This window comes from Homalodisca vitripennis, chromosome 8 (genome assembly GCF_021130785.1).
Source record: "Homalodisca vitripennis isolate AUS2020 chromosome 8, UT_GWSS_2.1, whole genome shotgun sequence".
NCBI classification, from domain to species: Eukaryota; Metazoa; Arthropoda; class Insecta; order Hemiptera; family Cicadellidae; genus Homalodisca; species Homalodisca vitripennis.
Genome location: NC_060214.1, coordinates 113082877 through 113106367, shown reverse-complemented (window position 1 = coordinate 113106367; position 23491 = coordinate 113082877). Strand labels below are relative to the sequence as shown.

Genomic DNA, 23491 nt, shown 5'->3' with positions numbered 1-23491 from the left:
TTTCCGTTCAACATAAGCTTTTCGTAAATGTCAGTGAGTGCTTTTAGTAATTGTCGTTTTGTCGTTGTTGTCTTACAAATCTTGATGTTTCCTCCATCATAAGGAAGTTAACTAATTGGCTGAGAGTGATACCCAGCACTTCTGGCTCACTGGGGTTCACTTCTGGCTGGTTTATACCTTCCAGTTGAACCTACCACTGGGCACAGCAAAAACCGATGTGTCATTTAAATCTGAGCAACCTTATGGATGTCCAGGAACGGCACATCACTAGCCGCAAATGTCGAGATTCTTAGATGCAAGGGTAATTCGATAGGTCTAGTCTACTGCGGGAGATGACTGTTGGAGTTGGTGGGGTTCGTTCCCTAAGTATCAGAGGTTCTTGCTAGCCTCAACAAGGGTGTGCCACCCCCTGCCTGCTTTGACTGGAGAGGCTGGTTCAGACCTGGCCTCCCCTTCTTCCGGGGAGACATGACTTTGAGATTAGTGACCTAATTCTTCCTCATGGATCTCGATAGGAGGCGGCCCCTACTCCTTAACCTTACCTATCCTAAATATCCTGTCACCCCGGAAGCAGCGCTAAGATTCTTATAGGGCTAAGTGCAATTAATAATCTTCTTATCCTGGAGAAAAAAAATTGGCTGAGCGTTAGCGAAGCTTATTACTTGAAGGGTTGGAAAATTTAATTTCTGTCGTATGTCAGCACTATTTTTCGTAAACGAACTGGACCTGTAGACTTGAAATTGTGCATGAATATTCCCCATATGAGGAACACAGAGTTCGATGATGGTGCCACTTTATGGTATTTTAAATGAGCCTTAGCAAATATTTTTACATTGGGTAACTATGATGGCAACGATAGCAGAATAAATAAATTTGTAAACAAACTTACTTCACTCATAAGCGATTCAGACATGTGACAAATTAACACATGTAGCCTAACTATAACAAAACATACAGCATCATTTTATGGCGAATTGGTCTGTGGACTTTTATCATTTAAACATTGACATGAACCCAATTTGATGGGTTTGATGGGATGCTCAAAACTGTGAATGTATAATGTGTCAAGATATCTTCAGACAGGTTTCATCTTTAAACTTGAAATTATGCATTAAACTGAACTTGTATGTAGAAAAGATTGGATTCTATAATGGTGCATATCCAACCATGGATTTTGGGTGAGCGTCGTGGAAGCCTATCACTCAGTAAGCAGACTCAATTCTCTTTGGTTTGCTAGAGAATGAAAAATCTCTTTTCCGATTAATTTTCTGTCATTTCATATGTCAATAAAGTCATTATAGTGTTATCCTCCCATGTATTATTAATTAGTGACAGAATAAATCTGTGGATACGAAGAAAATGGTATAACAGAATTTCCACTATTCCGTCATGGATTCAAGAAAGCCTATCGGTGAAATTTCATCAATGGAACCAGCTCTCCATTCATAAATAGGAAACTGCTACGGTTACGGGAGCAGTGAACGCGTTTACTATTAGCCAGGCCGTGGACGTCCGACGGTGAAAACATCCGGCACGCGAGTTCCCCTCTCATCCTCGCACGCGCGTGTCAGACGAGCGGACGTGCAGTCATCCCGGCCGCTTTCCTTGGCAACTTACCAAACAAGGGCGGACACCGCCAACTTATCAATGTTCTTTTGATTCTTGACAGAGCCTAAATCATCCATGCTATGACGGCTTTGAAGTTGAATTTCTACGTAAAGAATAATAGTCCTAAAACAAACATGCCATTAAAATTTGGAACTGAAGTGTATAGACCATGCGATACAACCAGTATGTTCGCTTCCTAATTCGAAGACGCGGACATCCTGGGGAATAACGGAACGTGGTTGGTATCAGTGGCGTAACTAGGACTTTGCTCAGAGGGGCTTAATCACCATTGATTGAAGAGCACACAACATCGGTAGGTGAGAAATAAATCTGAATAAATGTAAATTTTAATAAATTAAACCATTTAACTGGTGCAGTGACGTATACAGAAAATTTTTTAGGAGGAGGTGCCACACTGTGTGGCTTAGAAGGTATAAAATCCTCTCAAAAACAAGGGCCCAGGAACCCTTTCCGGGAAATTATTTTGAAACACACTACTGAGTGCAATTTTAATTATTGTCTTTGAAAGTTTCGGAGGGGGCTTGACCTCCATCAGCCCCCCCCTTTATAAGCCTATGATTTTTTGCATTTCGAACAATTTGGATTGCAGCTACCTGATTTTTAAAAAAATTGTTTAACATTTTCTTTTGGGGGGGGGATTTGAACCCCCTTATCACCCCTCATAGTTACACCACTGGTACGTGTCGTGTTGGAACATGACACACAAACAAGATTGTCAGTCCTGTCGATGTCGCGGTGCCTCGACCCAAGCTATTGTGCTACTGCCGTGGCCCACTATAGTGAAATTGAGGAGTTACGGTACCATACGGTTTGGTCGGAACGCGTTCTTTAGAACCATTACCTCGCCACTAACCTGATCTTTTGTCCACCTCGTACTGAGCGGAGCCACCCATTACTCCTCTGGGTGAATCTGCATTCACCGTGCGGCCTGCAAGTTATGGGAGATGAGCAGAGTAATGCTTGAGGTCTGAGGAGAAAGTCAACATGAACAGCTAAGGCCGTCTGTGAGTCTCTCTTTAGTCCAATGATGATGGTAAAGTCATAAAAGTTCGTAATTCGCTTTTGCAGTGTTGAAACCCTGGTCTCACAACACCAACAAATACTTGTTCATTGGAAACTGAAAGATATGATCTATTGCCTTTTGCACAAAGCATTCCAATTCCAATCGGTTTACAAGTATTGAAAATCTTCTTGAGGTATATTTCACCGATAAAATACCCATGAAATTGTTGAAATATATTCCTCCCCTTGCTCCTTTAATTACAAATATTTTTAACAAATCTCTTTCTTCTTCAATATTTCCGTCCGTTTGGAAAGTTACTATTGTTCGCCCACTTCAAAAATGTTCAAGTCCTGGTTCATGACCTTTCAGATTTCAGACCCATTAGCATTCTAATCAATCAGCTTTATCTAAATGGCTCGAGCGAGAGTGGTACGACAGCAAGTCTGCTTCTTTCTCGAATCCAATAAAATGTTGTCCAACTTTCAATCAGGATTTCATTTTCTAATCAGACAGGCAATAGACAAAAGGCTTGTTACTATTTTAACGCTTTTTGATTTTTCTAAGACTTTCAACTGTTTACCACCCATTGCTTCTTTTGAAACGGTCTCAAATCGGGTTCTCTGATGGCTGTGGGGAGTGGTTTGGGTCGTATCTGTCTGATCACCAGCAGTGTGTTAGATAAAACGACAAAGATATACTGGAAACCTGTAAATCAAGGGGTGCCACAAGGCTCTGTCCTTGGCCCTCTTCTTTTTCCAATTTACATCAACGACTTTACTTCTATGATCAAACACTCATTTTTTTCACCCGTATGCCGACGATTTGTAACTTTATAGTCACTTTCCCGTTTAAAACTATCCAAACGTTGTTGCTGACATTAACACTGACTTTGACACCATGGACCTTCAAACACGGACTGAAATTGACAGAAAAGGTCGGTCGTCAGCCACCTTAGTTTTGGTGAAGGTCGAAAAGGAAATCATAATAGGGTTAAAGACATAAATTGATAATTCTTATAAGATCGTATTTTTCTTAGCTCGGCACATTTAAAATCAACCATCAGACAGGGAAATACATCTTAAAGCAGAATCAGCTAACTATTTAATTACATTTAAAGTAGAGACTTTCAGTCCCTATCTAGTTGTCTAACGGTGATATAACTACTATTTATGTATCTGACGGTACGTTTTAAGTGTATAAAGCTAGAAAAAAATATAATCTGAGGAAAAAGTTAATGTTTAACACTTTTAACCCTTTTGATACCTTCCTATTACGACCTCCACCAAAACTAGCACATCTGAAGGTCGATTTCTTTCTTAGGACATATTAATCTATCGACCAATACAAACCAGGTTGTGCGCCTATTAAGTCCTGATTGGTCTCAGCATCTAGGGTATACAAGGGTGCTAATGTTAGAAGTAGGGGTACGACCAGTGGTGGATGGAACATTTTATTCAAGATGCAGAGATTTCTTAAGTGTTCTTCGAGAGAGGTGAGTTATTCAGGACATCGCCTAATTCTCTGCAGGTTTCGACCTGGAAATGATTGACCTTTTGGTGCAGAATATTAGCATTTTAATAACACACACATAATTCGCAGTTAATATTGTTTGTATAGTTGTATACATAACTCAGGCCTACCCTCACTAATCCACTAGTATACAATACGGCCCTCACACCTGTATAAGAGAGTGCTGTTGTGTTGGCGTCCTTGGCTCCATTCTCCCTTTTGCATACCACTTTGCATATTACATCATGGGCTGCTTTCGAACCTCAGGCACGCTGGTTTACAGATTTTATTGAGTAAATCTGTAGCCGAAGAATTATAGTTTATCTTTAGTTCCATTATTTATTTGATAAAGGAATTATATACGCCATGATTTTAATAAAGCACTTAATTTAAATGGGTAGCTGCATTTCTATTATTAAGTCTATTGATATAAATGGAATCTCTAAAAAATTCAACCAATATTTTAATTAAAAGTAAATTATACCACGGGCGTTCTTAGAATTTTTTTTCGAAAGCGGTAACAATCTATATTTTTATAATAATAATATATTCTCTTATATCTGACTATTTCACAACTGAATGTTGTTACGTCAATGAAATGTTTGTTATTGTTATTACTATTTCCAAGGTAAACTGTACACTAGCCAACCTTTCAGATACACAAAAGAATAAATTAACTGTTCTCATGTCTACTTAAACTTTAACAAACAATTCTTGAAAGAAGGTCCTGCCCTTTTGTTTTGTACATGTTTCTTCAAAAGAGGCTAAATCTCATTAAGGCATTATATTGTGAGACAAAGAAAAAAACACAAGCCGAGGAATTGCAAGTTTATACACACAAACGTACCTATGTGTACAGTAATTCATCATGGGATACTTTTTGTACTGAACGTTACGATAAAAAGGCCGTATAACATTTTTCACAGCAAGAAAAGTAAATTGAAACGAAAATTTCAGCTCAATTTATGACTCAGTAAACAAGGTTAATTGTCAGAAACGCTAATGTTAGCAAACGTAAGAAAGGGCGTGCCCTGAGTATAACTAATCGATACTTAATGACTGTAATAATCTCGTTCGCTTGTTAATTTTGCCTTTTATAACCACAGGAGGTCTGGGAGTTCTCCGAGAAAGCTAAGGTTTTCTAAGTGTAAAAATAAGGTAAATAGAGGTGCGGGAATTTTGCAGGATCAAATAGAACGTGCAAAATTATTCAGCATGTGTAAGTTGGCTGAACTGAAAAGGTTCAGTACTGGGTAAGGGACCATCGCCCTTCTATCCTAATACATCCCTTTTCCCGCTTGTGTTCTGTCAGAGTCAAACAATTACTATCAAATTTGACTCATGAAAGTTGTGTAAAATTGTATCGTAAAAAGTTTTGTTTATTTATTTTTAGTACAGTAGCTACAGGAATATTATCCCAAAACAGCTATATTGATAATACAAGTTATCAATAATAATTGACAATATAATATATAAGTACGTATACGAAATGACTCATTACAAAATCAATATTAGACTGAGTAAAAGTTAACTGTTTCTATTACAGCACGAGAAAAAATAAAAATATAATACAATACATAATATAATTAAAAACTAACAAAATTCGGTTACCACCTTAAGTTAAAAAAAAATATTTAGCTTATTTACGAATAAGTTAAAATTATTATTAAATCAATCCAATTCATTTTTATACATGTTTAACAATTAATACCTTTAAAAAAATGAAAAGTTATAAAACTGCACCGTATGACAACGTGGTGTAAAAAAAAGTTGTGCCACATTTACTGTAAATATAACTATATATCTTAGATGGGAAGCAAATTTACGAAAGGGCATCTTCCGACAGGATCCTTTCATTGACCTTTTACAACCTTGTTCGCTATTGATCTAAAGCAGCAAAAAAGGGTAAAGGTTAGGTGAACTAATATGACAATAGAGAGGCCAGTGAATGGAGGTATATCGGTCCTTAACAACTCCACAAAAGTGGGAGGGGGAGAGCTCAACAAAGCACACTCCCTCTGTTTGTCGAAGCCTCTGATTATCCACGGAACAATGGTACTTGTTCCGCTACTTCTCTCAAGTACTCCTGTTTCATGGAATAATGGGATTGCCTTTAGGCTGTAACCTCATTTGAAATACATTTCATGCAGGACGTTACCAGAATTTGTTGTTTCCTTCCATAAGTGAATTCATTATACATTATTTAAAAAATATTTGTTGTCATTGAAATAAATGAAAACTAAGGGACTCCACGTACCGTAATATTCGTTACAGCAACTGTTTGCTCTTCAAAAGTTAAGTCAAGAATTTACCGCAAGGGCGAAAATAGTTTATTTATTTATTTACGTAAGAAATAAAAAAAATGAAACCTTTAAATATCCAACCGGCTAAACAATTCTGGTTGGAGTTGGATGGTGATTACTGATCGATGGGTGTTGGGTGTTCCACAAGGCTTCGTACTCGGACCGGTTCTCTTCCTGTGACTCATCCGCTACTCCGTATCGTGGTGTAGATCAGATGCTGATAATTGTGAAAGTGCCATATACTGGCCACACCTCGATCACCATCGGCGTCGTTATCACGAGTTAATTCCGGTGTAAAATCGATTGTCGGTGAGTACCGAACCAGGGATACATCGAGATCAGCATCGAAACTCATATCGATCATAATATCGATAACATAAATGTCTAATTCACAGGATTAATTTTATGGTAAGATTTCGGTTTTACTAAACGACGTAAAAACAAATCAAAAATACTTAATGTTATACCATACAGTTTACTGATTCGATTGTTCCTATCGATTAAATAAGATATTACAACAAATCGATTCTCACACACATTACGCTATCATCATTTATCGATATCTTACTTTATTTACCTACTTTTATTCCATTGGGAATAAAGATTGCATTGAACAAGAAACTATGGGATATCTGTAAAGTAGTATGTCTGTTTAAAAAATCTATACAATAATAGCACTTTTAATTAATCTTATTAGTATGTTTTGTTTTTATTCCATGAAGGAGAGACCGGTCACTTGTTTTGTACAACTGCAAGAGTTGGAGCTCTGTACGAGTATTATGTCAATCGTATTACATGTAGTTCCAGTAACAGAAATTAATTCAAGGTCACAGAGAATAAAAGGTCTGTCAGATATACTAAACTTAAAAGACAAAAACTATGGTTACTTTATTATATGGATAATTTTTAACTAACTTTTCATGATACCTATTACTAATTTGTATGACAATACTTGGATAGTTTACCTAAATTAATAAATTGTAAGTAGTTTGAAATATATATATATATATATATATATATATATATATATATATATATATATATATATATATATAAATTTAATACAATTTTACTGGTATAAAGAACGTTTTCAGCTAATTTCTGGGGAAGTAGGGGGAGGGGTATGCTGTGATAAATTCAATGGTGGAAAAGATAAAATTTGTTTGTTTGTATAGATCATTTTATAGAATCTTTGATTCCGAAAGGCCTTGCACAAAATAAAAGTTATATTGGAAAATGTTGTATTCATTTATACTAGTGATAGTACAATAAACCTTTTTTCCAATGCTCCAAGATTCTACATACAGTATGACTAAAATGGCTGATATTTCTCCTAGCTGACCGATTATTAAATAGTACAGTCCCTGAACATAACCTCAAACAAATGAATAATACACAAACTATGGCTAAAATGGATTATAAGTCTTTTAGCTGACTTGTCTGTTTCTTTCCCTAAATAGTCCACTTATATAGGTGAAATAGGGCTGAAGCCCTTATTTACCTAAATATAGTTTTTTTACGTTTAATTCATTCAAAATGAATAGATTCATTTTTAAACTGTATAGTTTTCGTAGATGAAAGAAATCGATTTTCCACTTATCCCCTTCTTTTTCTGTACCCTCCAACGGGACCTAGGCTCAAACTCAACACTTTTAAAGTGTGACCCTAGCAGTACTAGTTTTTTATTCTAAAATATTTTTATTTTTCAGAAAGAGACGCCAAGCGATGTCCGCCTTCACCTTGCGGCCGTGAACGGCGACCTTAAGGTCATCCGGAGACTCCTGGACAGCGGCAAGGTCCACGTGGACTGCAGGGACAAGGTAGGAGAGTTAAGAAGTGTAAAGCACGGATGACGTCAGTGTTGCATGACGTCATTGTCTGTGTCCGCAGTATAGTCTTGCACAGTGTCCCTGTGCCCTACAGCTTCTCAATGTGCCAGTACAGGAAGTAAAATTTGGATTTTGGTGAAGTTCTCGTTCATATCTTTTTTTCAGTAGTAGAAGTAGAAGTAGAATTAGGATGTATTTATTTCTGCAAAATATAATAAATATTTGCATGTAATTCATTTTACATAGGAAAAATGAAACTAAAACTCAAATGTCTTGTTGCCAGGTTTGTTTTAGACCACATAAGCCATACTTAGGAATAAACTTAAATTAAATTAAATGCCAGTTTAATTTAATAGTTTGAAAACAAAATAAAAAGGATGGTATTAATATGTTTGCGGAAATAGGGCCTCCAAGGCTAAGCCTGTTTGGAGGTTCCATCAATGTATTGTGACAAATGGTATACAAGAATCCAGCTTCAAAATTACAAAAAAGTAAAATTCAGCTTCAACTTCTCGCTCAAAAAACAAACAAAACAAAACACGCATATATTTAATATGCTTAAATAGTGCCATATAATGTAAAATAAAATAACTCCTTGTAAAATATACATTCAAACACATACCTACATACATACATGCACACACACATACATGTATACATGTAATAATAAAATAATATTAATACAGTCATTACGAATATAAAAATATAAGAAGTTAAACAATTATATCTAACACATCTATATATTTCACGAGAAAGGCTCTTGATACTTGAAATAAAGGTACTTATACAAGTTATACTGTCCAGAAATTTGAAAATGGAAGTTTTTGTAAAGTACGATAGGGGGAGAATTATGAGAATCAGGAGTAGGAGAATCTTCATTCTTGCCCTTACGTACACTCACAAGGTGTCCCTGAAAGTTTGCTAACTCTCCAAAATCCGATTCTACCTATAAACAAAAAAAAAAAACATTAGAGGGGGGGGCAAAAATATGAAACTGTCCTGCCTTCTCGCCCATCGCCATAGTGTGGTTTACTAAAAATCTCAATTAACACTTATTTTTATTTAATGTTTTTTACGAAATAACACTAAGACAGCCATTTAGTGGACTTGTTTGTGAGCTGTTCATTCAAGAAAACTATAATTAATCTACAATGGTAATCACCCAAGGCAGTGATAAATTTAGAGTAAATAAATACCTTACGTTAATATTACTTTTTTAATTTAACCAAATACAAATCAGATGTAAATATAAATGCATTTCCTCCAAAACAAAGTATAGAATATAATGATCCTGTTATATCTCAGGTGTCTTAACCCCTCCCCCCATGCGATTGACTTTTCAAAAGAAATATATCAACAAGTATCCATGGGTGGATCGTCATAAGACTTAAAGTCATTTTTTGGATATACTCGTATGACACCTTGAAACCCAAACTCTAAACGGCAGTTTCGGGGGTTAAGTTAAATATAAAATGTAAATACTCGTATTATTTTTTAAATCCGTGTTAAAGAAGGACAATGTCGCAGCTCAGAGGTCTATATCTCATTCTAGTAAAAAATAGCGCCCTGTAAAAGTTTTAATTTGAAAGGTAGACTACAAATCAATTATGTTGTTATCTGTGTTAATAATAAATACGACAACTAATACATTTAATTAAATATAAAATTTGTGGGTCGAAGTTCTTAAAAATTTTTTACATTTAAAAATCCTAAAAATCATGTTTCTTGATTTTCTAATAGTCTTACAATAGATATTTTTATATGTATGTTCAAAGATTAATAAGGCAGGACTTTTCGGGCACCCCATATACCTGTATGTATGTGTGTGTGTGTGTGTATATATATATATATATATATATATATATATATATATATATTCTAACTTTAACCTTTATTTCACGTTAGCTATTATCAATACACTTAAACGCAACTGTGGTCGGAAGACCTGATTCCAGATTCCAGGAGTCAAATCTGTGACAGTGTCAGATAGCAGACGCTCCACTGAGCCAAGAACGTAGCCAGAAAAAAATTGGGGGGGGGGGGGGGGGTCCAGACAACTGATATTTTCCCGTAGTGGACAGAGAGTAAGGCCCCATTTTGTTCCTTAAAAGGCTCTCGACCCGTTTCTTTTGTTGAGAACGATCTTTCAGCAGTACTTGTCAGTAATACTGAGTTATTTAAAGAATAATAATCGTTTACTAAAAAAGTAATTCAAAATTGGGGGGGGGGTCCGGACCCCTTGGACCCCCTCGCTGGCTATGTCCTGTTGTTAATCAAACGTATAGGCAGTGTTTAAATATGTATTAATATATGTTAAAATTTGTACTAGTAAATATTATTTTTCAAACGATAATAACAAATGTATAATATTATTTGCAGAATTAATATTTTTTTAATTTATATTGAACATTTCGGAGGTCTGGACCCCTTGGAACCCCTCGCTGGCTACGTCCTTGCACTGAGCGGAAGGTATAATGTAACTAAACTTAACATTCACAACCATATGTAGCTGAAATATACTCACTAGTTTGGAAATGAAGGTAATTTAAAATTATTACGCCATACATTTTACAAAATATAACATAAAAACAAACAATTCATATAACCAATAAAATATAGCCAAAAAGTATAGAAATGTTAGAATGTGATGAAAAATTTAGAAAAATACACATTGTTCGTTGAAATAAGTAGACTATATGCGTAAATTGTCACTTCATCCTGAAAAGGTACTAACTCTTGTGCATATCTTGGTTTATTTTCTATCCATCTTAAAAGACTTTATTTAAATTTTTTTAATTGGGGTAAATGTAAACCAATTAAAAGTTAATTAGTAGCAGGTGAGGAACAAGCGAAGTACTTGTAAATGTGGCATTTGTAATTGTCACACCTCTTTGGAATATTCCATATTCATGATGACGTATTCCATTATTGGAAGTGAATCAACAATATTGTTTGCCACTGTTCTATTGTTGCCCGCAGATTGAAAAATTGAATGGTATTCGCTTATGTGTTACAGACATGTCATAGAGGTGTTACAATGTAATGTCAGAAAACACACCAGGTGTATGTTAGCCTACTGTGTTACCTTTTTGCTTTAAACTTTCTCTAAAGATGTCATTGATTTTATTATTATAGCTTACGCTCAGAAATGAAATCTGAATTTTAAGCAGCACTAAATACACTCTAAGTGGTGATAAATATTCAATACTGATTTAGAAACTTGTCTAACTAGAGAAACCAGTTTCTCCTTGCCTCAGGTGTGCCATTGAGTATACTTTCCGTCCTTAATGATATTATGATGTCTATTAGCTTTAATTTGCAATATTTTCAGTGATCTAAATAATACAAGGTGAGCTACATAAACGTTAAAAATCTTAACATAATAGATTTTTATTAATTTGATTGGACATTTTTATGAATATACAGTGTTTATCGTGTAGATTCATCCTCTTATTATAGTTACGTAAACCTTTTTTTTTCTTTTACTAAATTACACATTTCATTCTGGTATTTAACCAAAGAGACTTGAAAGATACCGGTTGAGGTACTAAGATTCCAATAATATAAAATATTTTTAGAATTAAAACTTAATGACTCTTGAAAAATAATTTTTATGCAGACTGGTTTATACTTTTTAACAATATAATGACGTTTACTTAAAAAGAAACATTTTAGAGCAAAAATGATTTTTAAACAAAACAGAGATTTTATTGGGTTTTTTAAATATTAAAAATGGAAATATATACTCCAGATATTTATAAATTAGATTTACATGTCCAATTTATAACGCAGAACTGTAATTTAAATAATTTGTACTGCCTCTATAATTTATAATTGACTGGTACGAGTAGTTAGTTACCCGCGTCTTCGCACGCAATTTCGTAGGCTTTTGATTGTATGAGCACTTCTGGTTCGAGTGAATTATATTTCCGAAGACAATGTTGAGATTCCCTTTTTTGCTAAAAGCAAGAAAATCTGCCAAGTGCATATTGTATGGTCAATGTAATTTACTCCAGTCCTAGTATTTTTTTGATTCATAGTTGAGTTTGCCTTGATTTCCAATCAAGAAAATGTATACAAATACACAAGTCTGGGAAGCCTACTTCTGTCAAAAGGCAACTAAGATGGTTATTAAACCAGTCTTTAAATTTATAGTAAGAGTTACATGGCGACTTTGTCTTAAATATTTTCATTACTGTACTTATAAAGCACTGCTTACTTAATGTATGCTAAAAATGTACAGTTAAGGGTAGCCTATATTTTGTCTAAAACGTTTATTTTTTTTATCTGGATATTTTCTTACTCTGTACTCAACAACGGTTGCAGAAAAGGTTGAAATAAGAAATATTATCTAGCTTACTCTATGCTGCCCGAATATAAATGCAAACAAATTAAAAACAGTGGTAAAATTAAATAAACATATGGTTGTGTTGTCACAAAATAATGTTTACACAGAACAGTTTATTATATTTAACGTACTTTAAATTAATATTTCGCAACTGTTTTAAACAAGATGGGGGTTTCGCTGCTTTAAAGACCAGTGGGGTAGAGCCGGGAATAATTTTTGAAATGATTATATATTAATTTTTTTACCAGGGACCCTAAGAAGGTCTGTGTATAATAGTTATAATCGGTTGACTAGTTAACGCGTGAAAGCGTAACAAAGAACAAACTCACTTTCGCATTTATAACATTGTTAGGATTAGGATGAGTACCTACGAATATTGAGAAAGCTACTGTTAGTGCAATAGTGATAAGCATTTGTTATGATACACACAGATACAACTTAATGCCCAAAATAATAACAATGTAATCAAAGTTAGATCACGTCTCAGATAGTCCAACTTATCTGACCTCATATCAAGTCTCAGATAGTCCAACGTTTTCGATCTCATATCACTTCTCGGTTCATCCAACTTCTCTGACATGTCACGTCTCAGATCGCCCAACTTTTCCGACCTCATATCACGTCTCAGATCGTCCAACTTTTCCGATCTCATATCACGCCTCAGATCGTCCAACTTTTCCGACCTCATATCACGTCTCAGATCGTCCAACTTTTCCGACCTGATATCACGTCTCAGATAGTCCAACGTTTCCGACCTCATATCACGTCTCAGATCGTCCAACTTCTCTGACATGTCACGTCTCAGATCGCCCAACTTTTCCGACCTCATACCACGTCTCAGATCGTCCAACTTGTCCGACCTCATATCACGTCTCAGATCGTCTAACCCTTCCGACCTCATATCAAGTCTCAGATAGTCCAACGTTTCCAACCTCATATCACGTCTCTCAGATCGTTCAACTTTTCCGACCTCATATCACGTCTCAGATCGTCCAACCTTTCCGACCTCATATCAAGTCTCAGATAGTCCAACGTTTTCGATCTCATATCACGTCTCAGATCGTCCAACTTCTCTGACATGTCACGTCTCAGATCGCCCAACTTTTCCGACCTCATATCACGTCTCAGATCGTTCAATTTTTCCGACCTCATATCACGTCTCAGATCGTCCAACCTTTCCGACCTCATATCAAGTCTCAGATAGTCTCAGATAGTCCAGATAGTCCATTGATCTCATATCACGTCTCAGATCATCCGACCTCATATCACGTCTCAGATCGTCCAACTTTTCCGACCTCATATCACGTCTCAGATCGTCCAACTTTTCCGACCTCATATCACGTCTCAGATAGTCCAACTTTTCCGACCTCATATCACGTCTCAGATCGTCCAACTTTTCCGACCTCATTTCACGTCTCAGATCGTCCAACTTTTCCGACCTCATATATCACGTCTCAGATCGTCCAACTTTTCCAACCTCATATCACGTCTCAGATCGTCCAACTTTTCCGACCTCATATCACGTCTCTAGTCGTCCAACTTTTCCGACCTCATATCACGTCTCTGGTCGTCCAACTTTTCTGACCTCATTATCACGTCTCAGATCGTCCCAGAGTGACCTCCGTATAGTCCCAAAATACCAATAAATATTTTCTCCTTAAGTCCAAAAAGAAACTTCCCCTCTAACTACTATTTTTGTGTCGTCTACTATACATATTGTAAAAATCAGCTAAGGAGCGATTTCCTCGCATAGGTCAAAAAAGGCTTGTGAGATGGTGATTTGATTGGTTAAAAAAACACTCCCTTAATTAGAGTTTGCTTTGTTGAAAATCAACTACTAATAATAATATAACCATGCTAAATTGTTGCCGTTGGCTTAAGTAAGTATGTAATCTCTACACCCCTCGCCTGACATTGTTGCCAATTTTACGTTTACAAGAAATTACTGACCTATCTCACCACCTATTACTGCAGTAAAAAGGCATAATCAGCTGTTACCGCAAACAAATCTTACTCCTCAAAAATGACATTTGTCACTCATACAGAACGCTTTAAGGATTTCAGGAGAGGCCGATCCCCTTTTAAGCCATTTTCTGCCCGTCCTCATGGGCCACTGGTCTGTGCGAGGATCTTATCAAACAGAATAAGATAGAGAGTCGATGTCTGCTGATAAAGTGCTAAGGTTACGGACAGGACCGAACCTGTGTTATCTCCAACTCAGACCCAAAGCTCAACGTCTTAGATAACTCCGCCATCGGCACTCCCTGTCTAGAAAATTGAGTCAAGCTTTCGGTTGTAATTGAATAAATAAAACTGGACGATCAGTTTGTGTTAATGACGACAATGCTTATTCCCTGACTGCCTTGAATAAACCCTGCACTTGGCAGCTAAAGAGTGGTGGGACGCGAGCCAAGTAAAGAAGAATGTCAACACAAGAGGAATGTGTCACTTGGTCGGCATTCTTGTAGTGCATAGTGCACATTGGCCGCAGGTGATCGTAGGGCGTGAGCTGGTTTACTTTCACTTGACTCTGCTTGCTTGAACATTGCTCATTACAGCTTACATCATACAGGCCGAGGTTCTTGCTCTTCTTACTCTGATGTTACAAGTGATGAGCAAACATGAATGAAAGGCGGAACATGTGAATTATCTAGACTCTCTCTTTCTCTGACAATTATTCTGAACTGATTTAGTTATGATAGCGAAGTGTTCAAGTGATTATCAGGCTGCAGCAGCTGCCAATGTAAAACAGCTGATACGTCCCAAAAGACAAAATGTTTGCTTTTGGCTTGTGCAAGTGTAATTTTAAAGTGGTTGTAGCCTACTAGCTTATGCATTGACGGATTTCGTTGAAATAAGTATCGTTGGAATCGCAATAAAATTCTCCAAATAGTTGGTGTCTAGTAAATTTTTTATAATTATACTGATAATTTTGTTATTTGACTTTAAAAGTTTTCAACAGACGCCATTTTGTTAATATTAAAGAAAATAACAATTTTTTTTAATTTTCCTCTTAATTATTCAAACCTATGTCCCAAATTTGGTTTCTTTAGCTTTACTAGTTTTAAGGAATAATTTGTTAATACAAAATAAAAAATAGCGACTAAACAAAGTGGAAATTGGAAAAACTTTATTCTTCATTTTTAGCTTAGAAACACACACAGAATTTGAAAATATATAGCCAGCACTACTTTTTGTACGTAATTTTTAGTTTAGAATCATACATAAAATCTGAAAATGCATAGCCAGCCTAACCTTTTTGTTACACCCTGTATATACCCACTGTAGGGTGTCCCAGAACTTGACTCTGTTGTTTAAGAGTTGCTACGGTACTGATTCTGACCTGTTTGTTAGGAGGGCACTGATTCTGACCTGTTTGTTAGGAGGGTACTGATTCTGACCTGTTTGTTAGGAGGGTACTGATTCTGACCTGTTTGTTAGGAGGGTACTGATTCTGACCTGTTTGTTAGGAGGGTACTGATTCTGACCTGTTTGTTAGTAGGGTACTGATTCTGACCTGTTTGTTAGGAGGGTACTGATTCTGACCTGTTTGTTAGGAGGGTACGACTCCCCTGATCCTGTCTGCTGCCAATGGCCACCTGGAATGTGTCCAGGAATTGCTGGAGCAAGGAGCAGACCCGGCAGCTAGAAGACTGGTGAGTTACAGAATTGTGGTTAGAGATTATTGACCACAACTTAAAAAAATATGGAGTAAAGTGCCCTTGTTAATTCAGTTCTCGTATTTCTTTTGCACAATTATATCATGTTAGTCAGATGTACTTAAAAAAAAACTTTAGCAATATAATTAATTAAATTATTTTAACCTTTTCCTGGGGCCAGATTTGCAGTGTTTCAGTTAAAAATCTATATTTACTTTATTTACGATCAAAATTTTATAAAATTGTTTATTATGCTTGTTCTGTACTAGAATTTACTAAAAATTATATTTACTTATGATGGGAAAAATAATTTTTCTAAATAATGACATATATACCATGTTTTTAATTTTATATGAAGAAATGCTCATGACATTTGAATAGATTTGCTTTAAAACACCATTTATTAATGAACACTTCACAGAAATTGAAGTAAATAGTACAAAAATACTTGTTTTATAGGGCTTTTTCAAAAAAAATTTCTATAACATATTTATATGCTGTTAGAAAGGTTGTATACTCTACTACTAAATACGCTACTATCGACAACATAACTTTTGTAACATATCTATAATATAAAACAGTTCCTTTTGCACAACAAAATTATAAATAATACAGCAATATAAAAAATTACAGTAAAAATATACTTTTAATTATTAACTAAGAATAAAAATATGCTTTTTTTCTAAAAGTTGAAAATTCAGACATCAGGAGTGTAACGGTTTAAATGTAATCTTAACATTAAAACACGTTTAATAACAACTATCTAGTGATTCGTTTAACAGAAAATAATTGAAAGTAATTTGTACTAACTACCATAAGTCTACATTTAATTTTTTATCGACAATCTATATTAGTTGAAAGAGCCAGTCTTGGTTTAGTGTATAACATCTCAAAAATTCAACAAAAAGTAATTGGCTCCCTGTGTGATAGTGAAATAGCATATATACAGATACTAAAAGTACTTTTTAAACTAGATAAGAAATCAGAGGTAAAAGGAAAAAATATAAATGTGTAACACACCGCATTTTATTTAATGCTTTTATCTTAAAAGACAGTGTTCTAAAACATATATTTTCCGTGTCTGAATGTTCATACAGTATGAGCAATGAGAGCAAGGTTTATTGTTAAAAACGCATCTAGTTCAGAAGAAAACGGTGTTTCCAAAACTGGTGTTTGGTAAAATGTGTACACATTAGTTGTACTGTCTTTGTAGATTTTACTGTTCCAAATAATTAAAATTTTAGGAAAATCTGATGAAAATAATTATTTTGAGTGTTACAAATAAATCCTTTCATATTCATGTTTACAATTTTGGCTTATTTTTATCCAACAATCTGTCTGATCTCAGATCAAAAAGTGTGGATATTCTAGTATGAACATTAACTACAAATTGATGAGCAGGCGACGGTGAGCATGGTGAGTTAACAAAACCTGCTCAATTAAATCTGTGTAAAAATGTAATATTTAAAATAGTGATCAACAAAATTACTCATCCTAGATTAAGAGCTCTAAATCAAGACCAACGTCCGGTCAAGAATAGAGGTTCAGATAGTAATGTAATAACAACCTTTTTCATATAATTCTAAAATTCCATACTAAAAAAACAGTACACTTTTACTTATAAGGTAAAGTTTGGTTTTAACCGGACCACAAGTTTCTGAATTATGAATTTTCAAAACAGCAATAATTTAGTTGACAAGCATCAAAACGTGCTACCTTATTTTCATTGTTACCAACATAAAAACTGAAATTTATAGTTTGTAAATAATTTGCTTGATACGTACTGTATAAATGCAGAAATAAACAAGCTAAATTGTAATTTAACTCTGTAAATTGTAGTTATAGCTAATAGTTAGTTTCTCACCTTGAGCAGAAGAACCATATTAACAATAAACAGTCACCCATATACACTGAACACTATGGGATGTAAAACAAAACAATACAGGCTTTAGTCTAATGCAAAGACATAACCAGCAAAGGGATCCAAGGGTTTCGGACCCCCCACAAATTTTCAATTTTTTCAATTACTTTTTTAGTAAATGATTAGGCCTATTATTATTCAAATAATTCAGTATTACTGACATGTACCGTTGAAAGATCATTCTCATCAAAGAAACGGGCCAAAAACTTTTTAAAGAACAAAATGGGGCCTTACTCTCTGTCCACTTCGGAAAAAATATCAGTTGTCTGGACCCCCAAATTCTTTCCTAACTACTTTCTTGGTCTAAAGTACAAATGTTAAATAAATAGAACAGTAGGTCATCAAGTAACTCCAAGTTCGAACAGGAGGATACAGTTTTGAAACCTTCTCTAGGCCTGTGTGAGTGTGTGGTGCAGTGCCATGTCTATGGTAAAAGTAATCACCAATAATTTTCCGAATAACGCCTTACTTAGTTACAGTGACTCCAGATGTAAAAACTGATGATGTTGAAGTTAGTTAAAAGTGAAGAAGATATGGAAATGGAAATGCTAGGCATAATGTAATTTAAATGTTTAGGTGAATTTATTGATTTAAGGAGGCATTATTTTAAGGATAAATTTAGAAATTTATTACATGTCGATTACAATTTAAGATACAGAACCTTTTTGATTCAACGTCAATTCTTTACCAAGAGAACTGCAACACCTTTAGAACAAAAATCAGATAGAAAAATGGTTGAAAAACAATTTTATTTCACTATAGATAAAGGACGAGTTTAACAGTTTAATAACACAATTTTTAAAACAATAGTAAGAATGAAGAGTCACACCATTCAACAATCCATAAATTCAAAGTAACGCACTCACAAAGCAACTTTAGTCAGCGCTCACATGAAATAGTACCTCACTCCACCACCCGCTCTAGGAACTGAGCCACTTCTTTTTTCCTGTTCATTTCACAATTAAAATATTCAAGAAGAAACAATATACAAGACATAATAATATCTTCCGATTCAGGTTTATGACCCATCACATTAGCTTCCCATTCTTTTGGACATATCATTACAATTAAACAACCCAGCACTGATAACCCCATAGGCAACTTTTTCCTTTCAAAGTACAGGCAGGCAAAGGTCACTCACAATGGTTTTCAGAACAAATTTCCACTCTATTAAATATAAATTGTTCAATTATGTTTCTAATAATTTTATAGTTTTTTTTTAATATTCAATCTACGACTCAAATTTTTTTCTGCATTTTCAAACAAAACGAATTTCTGTATTTTTTATTGTAAGAAGAAATGTGTTTTATATCTATAAATTATTTTAACTTGTTTGTTACAATAAGAATTACTTATTGCTGAATCAATGTAATTAACATTAATGTAGATGTATTTATGTAAAACAAAATGCATGTAAAGTATGTTTACTATAATCGAAAACGGTTTTTTAATCAAATTTTCTCCCTCGATTAGCAATGCTGGAGGGTTGGATATAGTTATACATATACTGCAATGTAATCAATACTTTTCTGAAAATAAATGGATTTTGAAAAATACAATGATTGCTAACTTTGTGTAACTCCACAGACAGGAACGACTGCGCTGTTCTTCGCCGCGCAGGCCGGGTACATGGATGTCGCGCAGATCCTTATCAGTCATCACGCCCCTGTGGACACTCCGAGTGTGGTGAGTCAAAGTTTTCATGTAGCCGTTACACTGTCTTTCCACAATCCTTATTTATTTATTTATCTCAACGGGTGATCACCAATTTTATACAAGTACATACATAAATGATGACAACACTGTGAACAAAAACTTGCCTAGTTAAATATATAAATTTGTGGAAGCAACAGAGTTATCAAAATAGCAATACAATGCTTACAATACCACAAATATATACTTTGCAACAGAATTGACAATTATAGCAAAATAAAAATAAAATCAAATACCATATAAAAATACTTTTAGTAATATAAATATCATCAGCAAATCAACGCCTACATCGCAATAAATATATAAATTAGCAACAGTATTAACATTTTATAAGATGAAAACCAAAAACTGTACCAACAAAAGTAATGCCATAAGTACAATGCAATTAACATTTAAACTAGCAACAGGTTTAACATGCTGAAAAATAACAATACTTAAGTAAAATAAGTAATAACAGCAATGCAATGAGCACAATGCAAATAGAATATGTAATTGAAGGTATCACAAGAAGATCCGAAGATGTCTATGGTGTTGTCTAGGAGATTTCCTTCTCTCAAGACCATGGGAATTGAGCTCATGTAGCTGTACCTTGTATTCTGGATCCGCCTTCCAAAGATGTTTCTCAGTCTAGTCCCTCTAGGCACACGGTAGTCCAACAACTCAATCAGCTCCGAACAGTCAGTGCCACCATTTACTATCTTGTACAAGAAGATGAGATCAGCAGTCCGTCTTCTTTCTTGTAGAGGTGCAAGGTTGAGGCTGCGTCTTAGTTCAGCAACTGGAGCGTCTATATCTTGAACGCCTAGTTGAAGACCGTGTATTCTCAATTCTCTTGTTTGGATTCTTTCAATGGCCTTATCTTTTCAGACGAAGTAGACATCTTGAAAATGTGGGTTTAGCGTAAAAAAGAAACTGGATTTTTAGTTTCTAGCATTGGTAGGGCAATATTATTGGTTTCTCTGATGCTCAGCCAATTATTATTGGCTGAGGAGATGGTTATTGGTACTAGGAGACTTGTTCAGAACTAGAACGCTAGAAGATGGCTGGAGCAATGCAATCAAGCCACAATCATTGGCTATTGTTCTATTGACCAATTAACTAGCTTTGATCACCTCCTGATGAGATGGAAGATTGGATAAGGCATCTCAAGGCCAACAGCTGATTGGAGAGAATCGCCAGAGAAAAGACTTATTGGGGTTATCGACTCTAATATTTGTCTACCTGACTTCACCGAACAAAGTCAATTAAAATGTTTGAAATGCAAACGTTTGCTATAAGTTGGCCAATAAATATTTGTTTTTAAGTAAAATAAAGGCTGTGGATTTTCAAATACTGTAAGTTTCCTTGAATCATAAGAATAATTTGTTCTTAAAAAATACCCAAGGTTTGGTTGTGTTTGTTGTTGAATAAACAAGAAAACAGTTTTCACTAATTAATAAAAACTGTAGCATATAAAAAAATTGTATTAAATGGATTTAGTTTAAACATTTATTTAGTGCTAAAAAAGTTCAATTGTTTATAAATTACTTGTATTCCTTTTATATTTAAAATACTTCTGCAAATATAAAAACACACGTAAAGCAATATTACGATCATAGGTGATTATCAAATGTATTATTATCAAAAAATTATAAATATTTCAAAATAAAATGGTTATAAATTTAATTACAATACAGAGTTTGGTTTAGTAAAAGTCCAAAATTCTCCCAGGGACATGAAACATATCCTGTTAATTACATTGTTATATTATTAGTTATATTAAAAATAATTATTGACACTGTGTTTTTAGCTTATTACTCAAGAGTTAGCGTTTACATTTCAAATGTCATGCAGTCAAAACACCGGAGAAACTTTACTGATATTTAAAACTAAGGGTTTAAAAATAAGTTAAGTTGTAGATTTGTTAAATAAAATGTATTGTAGTTTATTTAATGTTTTGTTATTAATCAAGAAGTTGTATAATGGTAGGGAATAATAATCATTTAAATCTAAAATCATAAAAGATATAGCAAAATCACATTGAAAAAGTGAGAATATCAAAATTTAAATGTTTTTAAATTGTTGCTTATTGCCCAGAAAATTTTCAAGGCAATAAATAAATGCTCACTTTAATATGGTATATTAATTGATTAACGTATTATTTATGAAAGCAAAAGATGATTTTATTTGTAAATAATGAGTATTAACTAAACATCCTAAATTAGTTGACTGGCGATTATCGAAAGGAAATCGAATAAATGTATTAGCATATTGCACTCAATGGGTCAATAGCTAGTTATCAATTAACATTAAAACCTTTAATCACCTCACTCCTTATGAGATAATTAATTTATAATATAACATATTCTGAGGTATCGTACAAATACATAAAATATGGAACTAATTTTCGGTTTTCTTGACATTATTGGTTATTGAACAAATAATATTAATTTTGTTTCATTACAAGGATTAAATTATAAAAAAGTACACTCACGAGAGAAACCTTTAAAATCAAGTAATAAATACTTATAAAATGTGGCAAAATCGTATGGGAGTTATAATAATATTTGTTTGTAACAAAAATGAGCCGAAACAAAGAAGAGTTACAGAAAGTTTTACCAATCACTCCAGAAAAGTAACAATCACTTCTGTTGAATCATTTCGTGATAGTGTCAACGAAGCTTACTATGTCACAAGATAAAATCTCACAAGAGTCTACTAAAGTTTAAAAAAAATTGTTTATTTTGTGATTTTCTTTTTGCCATCATGGTTAGTTACCCTGAAGACTACAGCCTTTAATGTTTAAATTTAATTTTTACCTTTCATTTTGACCTTTTGATCCTAAAATTAATAAAATTCTTCTTTGGAGTAAGAGGAACCTGTGCACGTCTTTAGGATACTTCCATCAAGAGTTAGACATACAGAAACATAGTTTTTTTTTTTTTTTATGAAAGACCTATCATGTTTTTCTCATAAGGATTGTTTTACCACAACCGGTGATATCACACACTGCTTTATTATAGTTTGTTTTCTTGAGTAAAACAGTGTTATGAAATTTTAAGAATTATTGCCATTTATACAATTTAATGTAAATAAAAGTCATTTGACAGGTATTTGGTCTTCCGATCATATGTTAGTTTGGTTATTTAAACACATAATATGTGACAGATACGGCCAAAATCAAAATAATTGAATCGGAAAAAGTACGCGATCTTGCGGTGTAATGGTAGCACATTCACCCGGCAAGTGAGAGATCCGGGTTCGACTCCTGGCGGAGCAAGTACTTTTTGTGATTCAATGTTTATTGAAAATTAAATAAGGCTATTGCCATTTATACAGTTTAATTTATATATATATACAATATATATATATATTATATATATATATATATATATATATATATATATATATATATATATATATATATTTAACAAAATGTTTGCTGCTCACAGCTTGTGCAAGCGTACATTTAAAGTGGTCGTGCTCGTTTATGCCTTGACGGATTTCGTTGAAACTCGTACCGTTGGAATTGCAATAAAATTTTCTAAATAGCTGGAGTCTAGTAAATTTTTTATAACTATCCTGGTTTTATTTGTTA

At 34.2% G+C, this 23491-nt stretch overlaps 1 protein-coding gene across 2 annotated transcripts in view; it reads left to right on the top strand.

The window, feature by feature from the left end:
• LOC124367917 (ankyrin repeat domain-containing protein 29) overlaps positions 1 to 23491 on the top strand; it is a 90354-nt gene that overhangs the window by 46911 nt on the left and 19952 nt on the right. For both annotated transcript variants that reach the window (XM_046825122.1, XM_046825123.1), the window contains exons 3-5: positions 8154 to 8264; positions 16179 to 16277; positions 19789 to 19887. In XM_046825122.1, coding sequence (XP_046681078.1) covers positions 8154 to 8264; positions 16179 to 16277; positions 19789 to 19887 — 309 coding nt within the window. The remainder of the gene's footprint in view (positions 1 to 8153; positions 8265 to 16178; positions 16278 to 19788; positions 19888 to 23491) is intronic.